Here is a 19,497-nt window from a genome sequence, read left to right on the forward strand (position 1 = left end):
ATTTAAGTATTCAGTTTAGTAATGTAGCGTTGAGATACCGCACTTTCCTGAATCCACGCGATGTCAACTCTGGGAATAATATTACGCATTTTGATTAGTGCTCGAGATGCAACTCTCAGACTATATTAATGTTTATCGATTTTGTATCTAATAACGTAAGAATACGCGGTAGAGTTCATGAATATCGCAGTGAATTGAATGAAACTTCACCGAGAATTTACCGCGCATTTCTCCGCTAGGAATTTCACCGCGCCGATCGCAATCTCTGAAGCACTAACGCAAAGGTTCGACTTACGTAAATTTCGACTTACGCAGAGTCTGCCGGAACGCATCTCTTACGTAACTCGGGGGATGCCTGTACTTGTAACCTAATTGCTAAGGTAAAAAATAAATAGTAATAACATTTTTTTTGCTACAGCATTGTTGTTCTCTGACAATGAGTAGAAAAAGGTGTGAGTCTCTTTTTTCCAAAAATATTTAACAGTTCTGAGTCCATAGATAACCATAATTAGAACAGGTAATGGCCTCAGACAATACCAAGGAACAGTTCATTCCACAGAAATTGTTATTTTTCCTGTTTCATCGATGGTGAATAAAGAGGAAATTTTAAAAAATGGCACCTTCTTGGTCCTTGATATTTATTGGCTGACTCTGATATTGTGGGAAGAATAATCAAAGCTTGTGATGTAGTATTCTTCAAAAACATGTTTAGGGAGCAAAAACCAGTCCAAAAAACTCATGGAAACTCTGCCATTCTTCCAAGGGCTCCAAGGGGGAGAAGGGATAACTAGTTTCTTACCTGAGTCTGAGAGGGGACAAAATGGCAGTACTGATCATACAAAGGTAAAGAACCCAAGTAGTGAGGGTAATGGCAAAGTTCCAGCTGGAACTACCTAGGTAGTGTAGACACTACTTATGAGAGTAATGAAGAAAATGAGACAGTGTGTGGAAGGGTGGGGGGAGAAGCATAAGCAAGAAATAGTGGCTAGAAAATTTTCACATCACGTACTCTTCTTGGCATCAGCTAACTTGACTTACAATCAACCTTGGTCTCTTTGTAGTCACCCTCAGACAGTGGCAGAAGCATTGTCCCTAAACGAAGATCAGTGGGGAAAGGCCATGTAAGTGGAATGTGACTCACCCATAAAGGAGTTTTTTCTCTGGTAGACTTACCAAAAGATGAGAGGGCAATTAAGTGAAAATGGAAGTCCAAGCAGAAAGTGAATGCTGCTGGGGAATTTGAGTTATTAGGCCAGGTAGGTAGCAAAGGATTCGCACAAAGGTATGGCATTCATTACCACGAAACGTTCTCCCCTGTTGTGATGTAATTACATTTAATTATCTAATTCATTTAATTAAGATTAATCTGCTCTGAGGTTGTTGATTGCTTTATCAGTAGAATTTGACCTAATAATCCATCATTTGGAAATCACACTGAAGTTTCTTAAAGGTGATCTTAAAGAAACAATCTATAAGGAGCAAACGGAAGGATTTGTCGTTAAGGGGGCTGAGAAAAAGGTGTGTCGACTTCATAAAGCTACCCATGGCTTTAAACAGGCATTGAAATCTTAGTACAAGAAGTGTAAAGGTGTACTAAGAGGTCAAGGTTTTAAGAATTTTCTGCTGGGTGATGTACCTATAAAAATGGTAGTGGCCCGGAGATTTATATCATGGCAGTGTATGCTGATGATTTATTAGTGTTCTGTAAATGTGAGAGTGTTGTTAATGAATTAATTTATCATTGGGAAAACATTTAAGAGCAGAAACCTTAGATAGACCAAGTCAATTCCGAGCATGAGAATACCCATGATAAATTAGGGAATCGAGTTGGATCAGAAGGAATACATTAAGAGCATTTTAACTAAATTTAATATGATGGATGCTAACACAGTATCTATTCCCATAGAAGAAGGTTTGAATGTAACTCATAGCGACTCATAACCTTGTCCTGACGTTCCACATACAGTATTCCCTGAGTTGTTTAACGACAAAAAAGGAACAAGGCATGGGGAATGAAAAATTATCACTCGCATGCATTTTGAGGACAATTATTGCCATTCGTTCACATTAAACACCCTCTTCTTGTCAAGAAACATTGCCACTAGAATATGACTAGAACAGCAACTTTCACCTATTAAACCTTTTTATTCTCCTAATAGTATTTCCTGTATTCATGTGCACAAATAATTGCACACACAGCAACATACAACTTAGTTTTTTTTACCAATTACTCTGGTAGCATAAAATTAAATAGTTATGATTTCACAAGCTTCGGAGATTACCTTACGGATGAAACTCCTAATGACCCCGATAAATACAACTCTTTACCATTTTAAAACACACACACAACTCTGTACCACAAAACACAACCTGTTTGAAACTTTTAAACTTAACGCGCCGCGATGTTACTTTGTTTCGTCTTCGTGACCTACGTACCAAATTTAAAGAAAGAAAAAACATCGGAGATAATTTTTGAGAAGTTATCTTGTTTAAAATACAAAATTCCAAAGCAAATTATTGGCCGACAATTTTTTCTGTCGACATAAGTCGCATAAAAATAATTGTTAATGCGTTTATCTTCATAAATCTAGATGCATCAGTGGGTGCATTGCCGCCCTAGTAGAAAAAAGTGTGTTCATTCAGTGTTCTTTTTATGTTCATTTAATGTTCAAATTGTGTTCCTTCTATGTTCACCGAATGATCACTTTATGTTCTTTTTATGTGTTTTGTGACAGAAAGAACATAAAAAGAACACAAAATGAACACTCGTCTGTGAACATAAAAAGAACATAATTTGAACACAAAATGAACACTTTTTTGAACATCAAAAGAACACAAAATGAACATAAAAAGAACATTTTGTTGAACAACAAAGAAAAAGCTTTCACGGAAGTCCCATCATTACCATGAACACTGTCACATCTTTGTGAATCAGATGTCAGTGTTTGGATTAGTTTCAAATCATTTTATTTCCAGCTTTTTTTTATTAAATTCGAACTTATTCACATTTGCCAAATGCTCAGGCCTTATCCCTGTTTAGTATGCAATAAAGTACATATTGAGAGTGTTTTCAGGTGTTCCTTGATTGCATTCTCGGATCGTTCAATGTCCATTTTTTGATGATATGCCATCATTTAGGGATATTTTTCCCGGAAATTCATTATTTTAAATTTCTAGAAATATTATGGAAAACTGCTAAAAAATACAGTTTTGTGGATTTCAAGATGGCGAAATTCAAACTCATTTTTGGTAGACAAAGTCTCCAAAATCATCTGTAATACTTGTTTTATGTAAAGCTACTTGTCATGACACATGAACTGCAGTTATCCACAATCACCTCCAAGGACTGAGAATTTTTATACTGGTTTATTTTAAAGAGCAACAAAGAAAAATGTTCATTTTGTGTTCAACATAGTGAACATAAAATGAACATATAAAAAAATGTTCAATTTGTGTTCACCATAGTGAACATAAAATGAACACAAAGTGAACATATAAAATGAACGCATAAAAAATGTTCATATTGTGTTCACCATGGTGAACATAAAATGAACTCAAAGGGAACACAAAATGAACATAAAGAAAAATGTTCATTTTGTGTTCACTGAGATGAACATAAAAAGAACATAAATTGAACATCAAAAGAACACACCAAGAAATTGGTGAACATAAAAGAACACCAAAAGAACATCAAAAGAACACTTGAACACTGAATGAACATATAAAGAACACCAAAAGAACACAATTTTTTCTACTAGGGCGAAGTCTCGAGGACAATGGTGTTGTGTGTTGTCTTCGAATCGAATGGAATGGCTTTCAACGGAGGACGTCATGTTCTTTCTGCCGCTCAAATGAAAATTTGAGTTCGCGTCTATAATTCGAATACATCATCAGCGGCATGGAGAATACATTATATTACATATAATGTATTCTCCATGTATGTAATGTATTAATCATGGTCAGCGGTAAGCGAAGGAGGGAGTAAAATCACATTGTACAACGATAAGCCATGGAAGATTCTTCCATGGATAAGCTTCGTATACATACACGAGCTCCAATGAATTTTGCATGGACATGTCCATGCAAGCGCACTCACTCACGCAAATATTTACGCATGTATATATTTGTATTATTGCATAAAGACGTATTCGCAGATTTCACTGGGGATTATTTAGTTCATTTCACCTTGTTGCTCCCACATCAGATGCATTATTAGTTTCGTATAGGTTTTTTTAAGGTGGGCTAACCATAACTCAGCTAAAGTTTTGCCTTAAGGGAAGAAATTGGAAAATGGAATGCTCCATACCACAAAAGGGCATCTCCAAAAATTGTAAAGATTTTTCAAAAATTATACATTTGTAGGAATTCTTGTCAGTATATTGATTGCTTATCAATGGAAATTAAATCACAAAGCTGAAAAAACTTTGCCATATATTTAGGTTCTCATGCTATAATCTATGGACAAGTGGCAAAAGTATGACGTTCAAGCTTATTTATCTCATGTGTGGCATTTTCAGGGTTTTTTCATGAAATTTAAACTGCATGGATAAAACAGTTCTTAATAATAGTTTGCTATGAAATGCATTTAAGAAGGAGTAAGTTGGTGGTGGCCTAAGGGGATAAGGGTCTCCCTCTCTTTCAGCCAGCCAGTGCTCACTAGCCGATGTGCTTCTGGTCCCCTCTATGGTCTGCAGCTCGAAAATCTCCGTATGCTGTTGGATGATTGATGGTTTTCTCAAAGAGAATGGTGACATCAGATTCTTGGTCGCTGAAGCGATTATGTATGGATTCCATGACAATTTTCCATGGATTATGCACGCATTCCATGTGGAAATTTTCCATGGATTATGCATGGATTCCATGAAAATTTTCCATGTGGATTCTTTACTTTCCATGGAATATCCATGTGGAATCCACATGGATCCATGGTATTTCCATGGATTGCAGTTGGAATCCATACGGATTACACTGTGTGTGCTGTCTGGGTTCCTTCCCCTTTGCTCTGCACTTCCTCAACTGTATGGGGTAAGGCAAATTCGACTCTGGGGGAAGTGGGTGTGGTGGCATGATATGTATCTCCAATTTGCTCATTGGAAAAAATCACTCACTCCAATGAGTCGAGAAGGGACGACTTCCAGGGTCTTCCACATCGGTATTCTCTGCAGGGGGAACCCACATGTGAGCGGAATCCCTTTATGTGGTTTCAGACAGTGGCGTAGTCAGGGGGTTGTCCTCCTGAAATATAAAAGCACAATTATTTTCCTTTATAAAAGAAAACAAATTATTGAAAAATCATGAATTTACAAAGTATTTTTTTTTAACAAATGAAGTTTTTTCGATTGTGAAAAGTGTTAAAATTATGTAGTTTAAAACCCATTACTTAGTACCCTATTTTAAAAAAATTTCCCCCCCTGGTTTTGGACCCCCCCGAACGAAATTCCTGGCTACGCCACTGGTTTCAGATGTTTTTTTTGTTCTAAGAGGGATCCATAGGGGAGCTGAATGTGCACATTGCTGGGGGATCACTTCGATTAGTACGTAAGGGCCCTACCATGGATAATGGAATTTCTTCACACCAACCCCTGAGTCTGTGTTGACCACACTCATAGCTCCCATCCTTGGCGCATTTGTTGTATGCCACTGCCTTCTTTCGCTGGTTTCACGTATCCTTTTGATGACAATTTTCCCTCATCCCTACAAATTTCCTCCTCAACTTTGGAGATAGGCATTGGTAAACTCAATTAACCCTTAGCTACTGGCCTGGGGTGATGATAAACCCCCAGGCTCGTATTTTCCAAGCTGGTGCCACTGTCGCTTCGGCAAGGATGCTCACAAGTGCGTCCCTTCTGCTCCTCTGTTCCGGAAAACACCCCAGGCAGGTTGTAAGTGTGGCTGCCAACCTTTGCCCTACTTCCAGCCACCTTTTCATGACCGATGTGTTCACCAAGGTTCAATTCCTGGTGGACACTAGAGCGGACCTAACTGTGTATCCACGCTCATACATAAAAGGACCACGGACGCGGATAGATTATCAACTTCTCACTGCAAATGACACTATGATTAACACCTATGGCTGGGATACTCTGTATTTGAATTTCAACCTTCTTTGAGATTTCACTTGGCATTTTGTGGTTGCCGTCATATCAAAGCCAATCATTGGCATAGACTTTTTAACCCATTTTGGAGTTTTAGTGGACGTGAGAAATGCCAAACTTATCGATGGCACCACCTCACTGCATGCGCCATTGGTAGCATCGCCTCCCACTGTCCCTATCTGGGATTTTTCTTCCTCATAGAAAAATCTCCCCGGGATGGTGGCAGAGAAATTGCGTACGCATGGTTTCGCTAGGTCGGGCCCCCTTTGCTTCCATAGCGTTGGGGTGCTTTATCCCTACTCCCACTTCCTTCCAGCCCTTTCCCTTCCCTGGAGGCGCCGGCGGGCTCCGATCGCGACGGCGCTTCCATCCTTTTTCCTTCCCGTCCAGCCCCTCCCCGGGTGATCGGGCGAATAAGCCACGGGCTTGGGTCCCGGCCCCGGTGGTTGTAACCCCAAGAGGGTTCCCCTTGAGCCCTCATGATTCCTGGTAGCATCGCCGTCCACTCCTGGGACCAAATAAAAGCGGTTGCGGGTGAGTCCCGTGTTCACACCCTTTTGTCCTGTTTCCCGGAGATTACTCGCCCAGTAGAAGGAATACAGAGCACTCCACCGTGCACTTCATGCGCACCACCCCCAGCCAACCCGTATCCTGTAAGCCTCGTCGCCTGGCCTTGGATAAGCTTGAAGCAATCAAGAGGGAATTCGAGTTAATGGTGCGGATGGGTAGTGTCCCCCGTTCGGACAGCAGCTGGTCTTCGGCCCTCCACCTCGTCCCAAAGAAAGGGAACGAGTGGCACCCCTGCGTTGACTACCGTGCCTTGAACGCATGCGCAATACCAGATTGCTACCCCGTCCCCCACATAGAGGATATTCTGATCGCCTCAAAAGACAAGGACAAGCACTAGCACCACCTAAGCGAACTTTTCCTTAAGCTTAGTGATCACGGTGTTGTTATCAATCCTTCTAAGTGTATTTTTGGTGTGTCTCAAGTGAAATTTTTAGGTTGTAGTGTCAGCGTTGACGGCACAAAGCCATTAAAAGACAAGGTTAGTGCTATCCAAGAATTTCCCGAGCTGGTGACAATCAAACAGTTACACCAGTTTTTGGGTAAGGTAAACTTTTACCGACGTTCTCTACCCAACGGCATCATTACAGGTGCCACTTAATGATTTATTTGTGTGGTGGAGTGCGAGGTAATGACGAGATCACATGGACACCTGAATTGCGCCTCTCGTCCCAAAAGTGCAAAGACGCCCTCTCCAACTTTGCCCTCCTTGCCCACCCTCTTCCCTCCCTCCCCCTAGGCCTTTTCACCGTCACCTCGCATTTTACCCTGGGGGCAGTTCTTCAGCAACAAACTGACACCGGCTGGAAACCATTGGGTTTATTCCCTAAAAAACTCAATGGTGCAGAGATGAATCACAGCCCATAAGATGGAGAACTCTTGGCCATTTACCGTGGAGTTCGCTACTTCAAACACATGTTATAGAAGGGCAAACTTTCACGATATTCAAGGACCACAAGCCCTTAATACATATATGCATTCCATCAAAAGTCTGATAAATGCTCACCCCGGCAAATCTGCTACCTTGACTTGATAGACCAATTTTCAACGGATATCCGTCACATACCAGGGGCCGACAATGTTGTTGCGGACGCCTTTACCCAGATTGAGGAAGTGACTCGTTCCATTGATTTTGAGGCACTAGGCCATTCCCAGGAGACTGACAAGGAACTGGCCTCCCTTCTCAACTCCCAGTCATCATTAATCCTGAAGAAAGTGCCAATCCCTGGGTGCAGTGAGTAGTTAATGTGTGATACATCAACATGTAATGTTCAATTATTATGTCACACCAGAATTCAATTCGATTCATAACCTTGAACACCCTGGAGTGAGAGCCACCACCAAATTAGTGGCTACTCATTTTGTGTGGCCATCAATAAACAAAGATTGCCATCAGTGGGCTCGTTCGTGCATCCCCTGCCAGCTATCCAAAATAACATGGCACGTCTCCTCACCCCTTTCTGATTTCACTCTGCCAGGAAGGAGATTTGAGCACGTTCATATTGATCTAATTGGTCCCCTCCCCATCTGCCATGGTTATAATTGCCACACATGAAACTAACAGAGAATGTGCATTGCCATACCTTAATGTATTAAATAATAATAATTTTAATATGGTTTATTAACGGGCATAGAAACGATCAGTACAAAATTACAAGGCATACAAAAATATAAACCAATACAATAATATAAAAAAGATATTCATTACTTCATTATATTATGCAATCAAAACTCAATAAGAAAGACAATTACAAAAAGAAGACATGATGTGAATCGCCAAGGCTCACAAAAGTAATTTGAAAGAAACAATAATTATAAAAGTATCACACATTTACCTAACTGATAGTTAAATAAAATTACTTCCTTGTTTAGCAAGCATTTACTTCAGATACAAACTCTCAAGATAGCCCTCTAACTTGCCGGATTAGTACATATGCCAATACTCAGGCTATCAGTAATTAGTGGCTCTCTATTCTACAGTATTTCTGTCCTGATAAATTCTATCCTGGCTGACATAGGTCCATTTTTGCTGTTAATCAAAAATGTTACCCACTTGGTATTATCTCATTTAACAAATAATGGCTACATAACTAGCCTAATCTGGAGGCAGTGGCCACTGTAATCGGGATATTGTTTTTGATTTGTTAATATTTGATTTGTAATGGTTTATTTTTTTGCTAAACGTGCAATTTAAATTGGCAGGATTGGTGTATGTGTACCTTTTAATTTTAAATTTAAAATTAAAAGCATTTATTAAAACCTATGATAACTCTGTCATTATGGCTAAATCACAGTCAGTACTGTGGCTAAAGTACTATTTAAATCCAGCATTTTGTATTGATGCCGCATATGTTTTGGATAACAGTTTATCTGAAAAGAAATTCTAAAGAATGTAGTCATTTATTAAATTCAACACTTCATTTAGTGGATAGGTCGCCAGAGCAGTCTCATTGTGAAAGTGAAATTTAAGCACCGAACGGGTTCGAAGTTTACCCTCAGAGTTAAGAGCGTTAAGAGTTTACCTTGAGTTTACCTATTCATTTTGAATTCGCTGTTCGCGCTATTATTAATCAGCTGTTCTTTAATTTCGTCATTCATTTTGTAGTATGATTTGGAAACGGTGGCGCTTGTGTAGTTAGTGATGATAAGCTTTGTGGAACTGTCGTTGTATTCTTCGTACGTTTACGTTTCAGTGTTAGTGTAAATAATGTTGATGTTTATCACTTTGAGATATGGAGAAAACTCGTTGCGTCTCGGATTTGGTGTGCAGTGAGTAATATAATTGAAGAAATAAGTTTGTATGCTTTGCACGGAATGATTAATTCGCATGTGACGGACTGGTGTTGTTGTTGAGAATCAGTTTTCGAAGTGAACTGAGGAACACTATGCTATGCTTTTGTCAAAAAGTTTTGATAAAAACGGAGAATTTAAGTTATTGAAACTTCCAAGAAAGAAGAAGAGAAGATTAGCCGCCAAGTAAATCCTGAAATGGCATTTAATCTAGCTTGAAGTGGACGTCTACATTTTTCAGAGATCAGAAGCAACTCCTTGTGTAGATTGGGTTTTAAGTTATGCAATCATATGGATAGAGATCGAGAAGTAAGGGCTGCTGTTGAATCGATGATGTCTGGAAATGTGTTGGGTAACCAAGGCGTTTATAGCCAGCCCAATAGATCTTCAAGCATCGAGGGACTTTCATCGATAGATCTTAGTAAATCTATTTTTTCCTTAGTTTTTAAATTTCAATGAAAAATTAATGAGTCAGTTTAAATGAATTTAATAATCGTGATGACATTACTTCAACAGGCCATAGCATAAATACCAATAGAGGTGAATATTCCAATGAAGATCTTTTTTCTGGATGTCGACAAGATGGGCGGATGTCCGTCGTTCGTCGGTTCTTCTGTTTGTTTGTCACCTTTGACCTTCTCTTCACTGTTTTTATGTGGCTGATATGCATAATGGTTGGTTGTGGTACTGTTTGTATGTGTTATAGTTTTTGACCGACTTCTGTCGAGAAAGCAATTGACTGTTTTTGCACTCTTTCTTGTAGATGATTGGAGATGATATTTACTCAGCATTGGTGAAGCAAGTCGTAAATTTCAGTATTCATACTTCATTATTTGATATTGTGGTAAGCTGTGCCAATTTTTGTTTTCGTTTAGATTTTCTAACAAAGTGTGAGTTAAAGCATTTAATTATCCTTATTATTTGTGAATAGGCTGCTGCAGCTGCAAGGTTTACTCTCCTTATTATGTTTTACGCTCTGCTGTACATCAATCATTGGATCATAATAGCCGTAAGTACGAGCAATTTCAAAGTATAATTGGTAGCTTACCATAATACTGTGCAGGTTTTATGAATAATTGAGGTTTTCATTAATTTCTTTTACAAAAGCTTAAAATTATTTGTTTTCTTCATTTCAGATAAGTACATCAGGAACGTGTGCTTTTCTCATTGCCAAAGTGTTTCTTTACCATGTGAGTTAGTTATTCATAATATTTGTCGCATATTTTATTTTTCCAATCTTGTTAAACTTATTTCTCTTTTCCGACAGATTTATTGCTTCAGTCTTCACTTTTATTGTCTTTAATAATTAATTCTATAGGCCTGTTTACACAATGCATAAACACACGTACGAGTTAATGTCTGTTTGCATGAATGATTTTTGTGGACAGAAACGGAGCATGTGTGAATGCATAAACCAAATTAGGACAGGTTCTATTTTCAGTTCATGCATTCGCACAAGTCTGTTGGTTACACGGTGCAATTTTGTGTACATTCACGCATTCATATATTTAGACATTATATCGTATGGGTTAATGTACCGTGTAAACAGGCCTTAGCAGTTTATCAAATTATGGCTCTCAAAATAGTCAACTTAATTTTACATCTCTCACCTATCCTAAAAGAAGGATAAAAATTAAAAGTGGAATGTCATTGACAGATTTTCGAAGTAATTGAAAATAGGACTGCTATAATCTCTTCACTTTATGTTTGCGGGTGAGCTTTTGTGAGAGCCAGGGCTCTCCAATGCTTCGCCAATGGGGCAGGGGTGGTACTGATAGAGAGAAAAGGAGTGAACTTAACATTGCTATATGTACATAACCACTCCAGTTTGTCACAAAATGAGTGAGCCATGCGTGGCCACAGGTATTTTTGCCCTGATACCGAGTCAATATACCTACTTATATTGAAGGTATTGAGGATAATCTTTCCACAGAAGCCCATGACATTGTCAGCTACCACTCTTAATGAGGCACCGCTGGTGAAAGGCATACTTAGACACATACAGGGAGAACGCGTGAGTTTTGACAACACTACTCCACGGGCAGATTCATGATGTTAACTCGTTGGAGGTCTGAGAGCGAGTGACAGAGGCCACGTCAACCTTTTGCTGATTGGCAAAAGGAAAGTCACATGTCGAGAAACTTTTCCTCCCCTCACCCACACTTGCTTTAACCACATCAGCTCACCTGCAAAGATAAAATGAACTAAGTCTAGTTGTCTGAAAAAACTCTTAACTGATGGAGTGACACCCAAAACTTCCTTAAGAAGCCCACTGCAAATATTCGCAAACACAGGCTTTAACCCTTCTCCTCATCAAATGCTTCCTCGCTTAAATCAGCGAAGCTTTCTTCCTTTCTCTGTCATCGCGTCATCCACCCATGCTATTCATTTCCCAGTCAAGCATCTCCTCTTAAGTGGAAGAAAAAGAAAGATCACGATCCGGAGTAATGACAAAGAAAGAAATGGTGGAGGAATGGAAATGATGAAGAAGTCTGAATCCCTAACGAGCTCCCACGGAAAGTATCTTACGTCTCTATTTCTCTTTCGTTATTATTTCTTGGTAGACCTCTTTTCAAATATCATTATTGCAACAGAAAAAGAGTGACCATTGGCCTTAACCTCTTGAAGACAGGCCACACTCAGAGTGTTAAATTTCCCTTTGAAGCATACAGGGATGATGGGCCCCGGCTTATCCCTTTTGTCTTCTCTCTGCACTCCCTTTTCCCCAATTCTTCCTCCCTCCCACCTTCATCGTAGCAATTTAGCTCAAAATGAAGTCCATTGCATCTTGGTTATTTTGGCTTCGGCTGTAATGTCAACATGGATATAACCTCATTTGTTCCTAAGTCCCTCCAAACTTAAAAGTTCAGCCACATCATGGTGTTCAGCCACCGGGAAAATCAGGTATAGGGTAGTTTGCTTCATCGAAGAAAATGAAAAGCATTGGTTGCAATTCGTTACCCAACATTAGTGTATTCATAATACACATACTAGATATTTGATTTTAGAAATCCCAGTTTAGACGAATTTTAATTTTAAGACGGTCAATTTTAACCTCATTTGAAAAAGGCCAGATTGGCGCCCATGCGATGCCACTCATGGGACGTTACAGGGACCTAGATGCTGTACAAATAGGAGTTTTACATCGTCTGAAATTACCAATTCATGCACGAGGCACAGAGCTCAGGGAAACATCTCTCAATAATCACCTATTAAAATTGCCTAAGGTCGGAAAGTTTCCTTTGTTTGATAGGGTATTAATAATCCTTATTTAAGCCAAGCGCTACCTGCTAGCAGCCTGCATTGTTGTGGCGCTCATAGCCTTGCACCAAGGCGGAGAACTCCCAATCTAGCTAGCCACACAGCGGCAGCCGGAACCAGGATGATGTCACATGGGTTTTTCTCAGCATTCATGCTAAGCTGTTGTGTTTTTGCACACTTTAAAATTCTCACTTTTCATTTTATTGTGAAAAATGGATATTGTCATTTAAATATCTAATAGTATGAAATATATACTCCAGGAGTAATAATCTTTCGATTTAGGCAACTTAAAAAAAATAGGAAACCACCCTATTGTAAGCACTGAGGTTAATAGTAAGGGCTGGATTTGTGGAAGGCACAGTAAGGTGACAGGTAAATGTCTGGTTTAACACCTTTTAATTTGCACGCAGCATGACTTCATCGTTCCCTCTGACACCCTGCTCAAGACTCTCCCACTCCCCCTGGTGCCTTTGCTATCCAGCCACCTACCAAGCCTGTGTCGTCTTGTGACTCTCTCGGCGTCTTCCTATTGGCCGGAAAGAACCGCAGGATCTTGCTTTATATGCATCTTCCCATGATGACTCTGTCCCATGTCAAGATGTATCAACAAGTTAAACGGCGTAGGGTGTTTGAGCCATGCCTTAACACAGAGACCGGTCCCATGTGAAGAGGTTGCGAGGTATAAAGGGCGACAGATATTAGACCCCTGTCTTAATGCAACTCGGTCTCCATATCTTATGATACCCAGAGAGTGAAACCGAGTCAACGCAAGAATGGGAAGCAGGCTCTCTCACACTAATAAGCAATAATATTTCCCTTTGAGAAAAAGAAGAGGTGTGCGTACCTAGTAGAATTTCCAACCACAACCAAGAAGTTGTATGACGTGACATAATAAATGTAATGAGAAAACTTGTGCTACCGAAAGTAGCACTATGGGTTTTGGGAGCATGAGATGCTCATATGTACTAACTTTGATCGCAATCCGTGCTGCCATATGAACCACCCCAGTTTATGGTATTTACCCTTTCCGTAGGACCAATTGTCAAGTGAATTGGCTTAATCTCAGGTGAGGAATTGGTTTAAATGAGGCCAGTGAATTCAGAATGTGTGACTGAGTTCACATTTGAAACACTGGAGTATATGTTTTTCAAAATGTTATTTAACCAATCCTTAAAATTTGTCATCATATTATGTATTTCATTTGAATAGCTTATTTGGTTGAAAAGTTATTTAGTTTCTGTAAGGAAAGCATTATCTTTACTCATGTTGAGAGAGGAAATATTTGGTATGGGTAATTATTAATGAAAACTATATTCTTCTTTTCATCAAGTTTGTCACTGGCTACATAATAAATGAAATGTTGTTTAGCTTGAGATGATTCGTGTTATCTCAAGGCAATATTTATTCCAGTCTCACCAAAGGCTCCTAATTACTGTTATAATAGAATATTTAAGTCTTGATTAAAAATGTGGTTTGATGTTGAAAGAAGTGAAGTGTCTTTAGTGAATGGCAAATTGTGCAAAAACAAACGAAATTGGTGAGATTTGAAATTTTAGAAGGTACACAGAGTAAGGGCAGATTATGAAGTGAACCTATAGCAAAGTGAGGGTCTACAGTATTGGCGATGCAAAGATTCTCCCCAGCGCCCCTGGCGGCCGCGCCTGGAAGCACTCTAACTCAGACACATTCTTTGCTCGTAGCTTTGTTTACGTTGCGGAAATCATGGACCGCGATTATTTGTCGGTGCCGCACTCCCAGAAAAACTATAGAAACACCACATACTGCAGCGTTCCACAGTGCTCAAGTTGTAATGCACCTGAAGTAAGCTTCCATTATTTTCCGAAGGAAGAAAGTTTACGGCAAAAGTGGGTTATAGTACTGAAGATGGGAAAACGAGTGTCCAAACACAAATTATTTTAAGCACACATGTCGTTTAATAGCACGAGTGTTGAAGTTAGTGATACCCTGGCCTGATCAAGCTACGATCCGAGCCAACCTACCATCATCATTTTCAAAATACAAGTTCATCAGGATTGTACTGGATTGCATGGAAATTCCCATAGAAAAATGCAAGTGTCTCAAATGTAGAATTTAAACGTATTCCCAGTACAAGAGGGGTCACACTGCGAAGGTCAATCTTGGCATTGCCCCATCTGGACTAATAACTGAGATAAGTTCTTTGTATGGTGGAGGAGCCTCGGACAAGTTTATTGTCACTGATAGCTGCGTGTTGGACAGATTAGACTACCAAGATGGAGTGATGTTGGATAAAGGATACATAATTGAAAATGAGTATCGTCTGGTAAGATATTTTTGCATTTATTTTCTTGAAGTAATGTAATTTTGCAGGTGTGTAGGTAAGATTGTCCTATCTTGCAGAGAAATTTAAGACTCATCCGCCCTTCATTTCTTCAGAAAAAATATCAGTTATCTAAGGATGATGCTCTTGAAACAGCTGACATTGCTAAAGTTCATGTTGAGTGAGCGATTCAACGCCTGCGGGCATATGAAATGATAGTGCGTCCAATATCATGGACGCTACGCCCATATGCTGATGAAATTCCTCTTATTGTGTCGACTATTTAATTTTGGACCTCCAATCATGAATATTGACAAGTTCATGTAATGCTATTACACATAAGTACTGTGTTTGTGACTAGAGAGATTGATCTGTGAATAAGAACTGAGAACTTTTTATCTGAGAACTGTTCATCAAGATTTGTCTTTTCTCCTTCTTTTGTGTTATATCAACTTACATGTGGAGTTGTCAACCACGTACTTCACCACAGACACGGCTTTTGAGAGAGAAAAACATAAATGAAGTAGTTACAAAAGAAGTCCTGGTTTATTTTCTGATCAGGTACATAAAATAAAGTTACTTTGGCATTACGGATTCAAAAACATTGGTAAAATGCAAAACATTGAAAATAAAAATTCACAATGGTAACTTAATACTGGTGCATCAAAATACATAAACTATAACATCACAACTGAGCAAGAGAAAAAAAACTAGGTGAAGACAATATTTCTGGACAAATCAAATAGTTCAAGAAAACAAAAGAACACAATGACAAACACTAGAACTGAAAAACAAACCTGTAAACATAAGTTGCGTCAGTTTACATTTAAAAAATCAGCTCTGTGAGAAATCTCAGGAGAAAAAAAAAGTGAAGGAAAAAGCACCTCAAGAGAGGCTTAAGAGTTAGCATAATGATCCTCCATTATTAGAGGAAGAAAATGATCAAAATAAATATCATATAATCTACTTAAAAGATTGAACACATAATCTGAATGAAAAGGAACACGTACTTTAAGATAATCATTACCAGCCTGAGAATACACAATGCAATCACTTTCTGGATGCCACTCAAAGCCATATCTATTTCAACTTGGGCAAAATGGTTAGTATTCTTCTTCATATTAACATTGTTGTCCAAGGTCTTCACTACTCTTTGATCCAAAAACTCAGCTGCCGTCAAAGTCTCACCATCCTTAATTGTCTTAATTTCAACATTTATTACTACCCTGCCATCAACCAAAGTTGTTCCATCCAAACTTGCCCTCACCCAAGGAATTTTTGGACGGACTACAAGTCCTGACTCCACCACCTGACAACCCTCAAACACCTCATGCCTCTTTCTCGCTACAGTTTCAATTTTGTTGCCTCTGTCTGTGTACTTGTTACCAGTAAACTTGCTGTAGTACAAATTTGCATAACGTTTTTTCTAGTTAGCTTTAGGATTTACCGCATAAGTGAACTGGCTGTATGCCTTAGATTCTGGGGTAGACATATTTCTACCTTTGAACCAAGCATCAGTCCTCTGCGGGGTTACCAAGAGCAAAGCCACTTGGTCTTGGGTCACGGTAATATTTTGCTCATAAAATTCCAGCAGAACTGCATCCACACTATGGAGTTTTCTCTGGGTGAGAGTTTCCACATTCGAAATCACCTCGAAAGGGGGGTTGCTCAAGAGACTGCAATGATATGGCAGTCCTGAGACGCAGAGGAGGAGGACTGGAAAGTACAGAACAAAAGTCCTTCACCCACTCTAATCCCCGTGTAAAACATAGATATTTCACTACCAGGGGCACCTGAAGTGTATAAAGGAGGTTAATGATGCGCCAGTACTAAAAAGTTACAAACCAATACAGCCACACACTAAACTCTGATCCCTCGATAACCGATCGCCGTAATTCTGAGATAAATCAATCCACAAATCCACGGAATACGGATGCTCAGAACTCAGGCCCGAGGTGCGAAGGACCAAAGCCTGCACAATGTGCAGTGCACATGAACTACCGACTCTTTTTCCTCCCTTTTCCTCACCGAAATCACAAGGCCAGCATTTAAAACTTCTTCTCCCTCACGCATGGGCCTCACGAACCCTGAGGTTGCTTTCATGGTGTCCACAACCGATACCATCTTCAACAAATTACCGTCTTCTCACGTTTTTCACGTTGAAATACATGCAGTAAATACGGCTAAGGATGGAGAGTGTCTGAGTTAGAGTGCTTCCAGGCGCGGCCGCTAGGGGCGCTGCGGTAATCATTGCATCGCCAATAGTGAATCTTACTAAGTGTACTGTTTTAAGTGTCCATTATGGAAATTTATCACTGAGTGAAGCCTGAAGTTATGATTAACATTTTAATGTTCTTCACAATTCTTCTCTTTCAGTGGGCTGATGCCAGACAGCCTGCTTTTCATGTTGTTCTGATATTGACTTCATTTGTGATGTCGTGGGGAGAAGCATGGTTCTTGGACTTCAGAGTGTTACCTCAAGAGTCTCACGCAAGACGTTTTCTGTATGGTGAGAATTTTCCTTTTTTCTGTCATTTTTAGGTTTAGAAGCAATTTGATGGTGTAAAAGTATTGCTGATGAAAAATCTTTTGCCTTGAGCAAGAATTGAACCTAGATCCCCTCGTTAATGTGTAGGCATCAGGGTACAATGTGGTTTATGATGCCATAAATAAAACTTTCACAAGATGGTATGCTTATGCTAATTATGTCGCAGTCCTGAGGCAATGCATTGTAATCCAGCACCGTAGAAAAAAAACAATATGAAGCTAATTTTTATGAATCCATATGTGGCTTCAGAAAAATTATTCACGTTGTGTTAGTTGATAGTGATTAGCAGTTGTTACACTGTGTGGAAAACAAATGCTCTACAGTAGAAGGTTGATAATCTGGAATGTTTGGGACCTGATGCATTCCAGATTAACAATATTTCTGATGTTTAGATCAGCTACCTGGATGTAGACAGCACTGCCACATGGAAAATATTTTTTTTTCAGGACATGCGTCAGCAGAAATGACAATGTTGTTAAGTAAAACATCGAGTGATGAGAAAAACTCAATCAAATTAATACTATCGATGATTAAAGAAGTGATTAAAAAAGAAAACATTTGAAAAAGTTCATCGTCGGTGAATTGCAATAGGTAGATAAGTTGAGAAATTAATCCTGATGAAGCCACCTGTATGTAGAAGGAAAATTATGCAACATTTTTACAATCAGCTCAGAATATCAATATTTTGCCCGCTCCATATTTTTTTCCAGCATGCACCTTTTGTGAATTCCATGTCATTTTCATGTCTTCTAGCATAAGCGTATCTATAATTATCAGATCCTCTGGTCGTATATAATTCCTCTTTGAATACCTTATCCCACCCGCCTAACAACCAACTCTGGAGCGTAATGCAGGATGGCCTTTCACTTCTGTCATGGAACTGCATATCTCATTCCCAGGTTTTATTAAGGGTTGGAATATATTTGAGAACGTTTACATATTTGTGAAAAGAGATTGGCATATCTGATATAGCTTTAAACTACTGCAAGGGTCCCGCACTTGAAGCAATTGGTTATTTCAACTGTGGATTTTGAAAAGAAACTTCTGATTGGTAAAGAGTGCTTTCACTTGGTAAAACGGCATATGAAGAAACGTGTTTTAAAAAAAAATGTTGATTCTCACTACTGCAAAATAAGTGCATGTAAAGGAAAGACGTCGGTGGAATACCTCTTTTTCATGGTTAGGCTCAATAAATGAAAAAGTAGGCAATCATATTTCAAGGAGGAAACTAAATTATTATCATTTATGTGCCACTCATTTTTCATGAACTGTAGATCTCCTTGAATAGATTTAAAGTAATTTTGGGCATGGTGCATGCACAATCTAAACTTCAACCCATTTCCATTCCTCTCGTAATTAAGTCTGAAAAGTTTGAGAATTAGATATAGTATGTACAGTAGACTCTTGTTATTACGAAGAACGTTACAATGAAGTTCTTGTTATTATGAAGCAAATCGTCGGTCCCGACGAAACGGCCTATCCAGTCTATGGTAAAAGAAACCTTATTACAAAATTACAAACCTCAGTCCCGGTCCCGCCGGCTACAAAAAGAACTTTATTACGAAGTTCCATGAATAAGGAAGGATATTTTGGTGAATATGCTCTATGCTACATTATAGCCATTGCGCTACATTTAAGTTCTCTTGGTGCACTGTGCGCAAGAGCATCAATTATGGTTCTTTCTTCAGTAAGAGATACTGCAGTATGCATGCAACATCATATGATAAGCTTCATGTCTGTGGAATTATGATGACCCATTCATTACCGCTCGTAAATAGGACGTAAAGTAAGTCATCTTCTTATGAATATGCTAGATACGAGTTTCCAGAGGTACGAAAATTGGAAAATTTCAAGCGTGCCCGAATTTCAAATGTGACGCCTTTTGAGTTGGCCGATGCGACGTGGTGTTGGGTATAGGAACTCGCACTTTGGGCATA

The 19,497-nt window shown here is 39.2% G+C and overlaps 2 protein-coding genes across 2 annotated transcripts in view; one reads left to right on the plus strand and one right to left on the minus strand.

The window, feature by feature from the left end:
* LOC124169783 overlaps nucleotides 1-2,383 on the minus strand; it is a 48,923-nt gene extending 46,540 nt beyond the window's left edge. The window contains exon 1 of the mRNA XM_046548530.1: nucleotides 2,283-2,383. The gene's annotated coding sequence lies outside the window, so the exon portion shown is untranslated. The remainder of the gene's footprint in view (nucleotides 1-2,282) is intronic.
* Nucleotides 2,384-9,285: 6,902 nt separating this feature from the next.
* Nucleotides 9,286-19,497, plus strand: part of LOC124168826 (steroidogenic acute regulatory protein-like) — a 96,076-nt gene continuing 85,864 nt past the window's right edge. The window contains exons 1-6 of the mRNA XM_046547153.1: nucleotides 9,286-9,873; nucleotides 9,969-10,126; nucleotides 10,216-10,296; nucleotides 10,384-10,461; nucleotides 10,589-10,642; nucleotides 17,389-17,521. Of these exons, the coding sequence (XP_046403109.1) occupies nucleotides 9,744-9,873; nucleotides 9,969-10,126; nucleotides 10,216-10,296; nucleotides 10,384-10,461; nucleotides 10,589-10,642; nucleotides 17,389-17,521 (634 nt within the window). The 5' untranslated portion in view covers nucleotides 9,286-9,743. The remainder of the gene's footprint in view (nucleotides 9,874-9,968; nucleotides 10,127-10,215; nucleotides 10,297-10,383; nucleotides 10,462-10,588; nucleotides 10,643-17,388; nucleotides 17,522-19,497) is intronic.

This window comes from Ischnura elegans, chromosome 12, assembly GCF_921293095.1.
Source record: "Ischnura elegans chromosome 12, ioIscEleg1.1, whole genome shotgun sequence".
Lineage (NCBI taxonomy): Eukaryota > Metazoa > Arthropoda > Insecta > Odonata > Coenagrionidae > Ischnura > Ischnura elegans.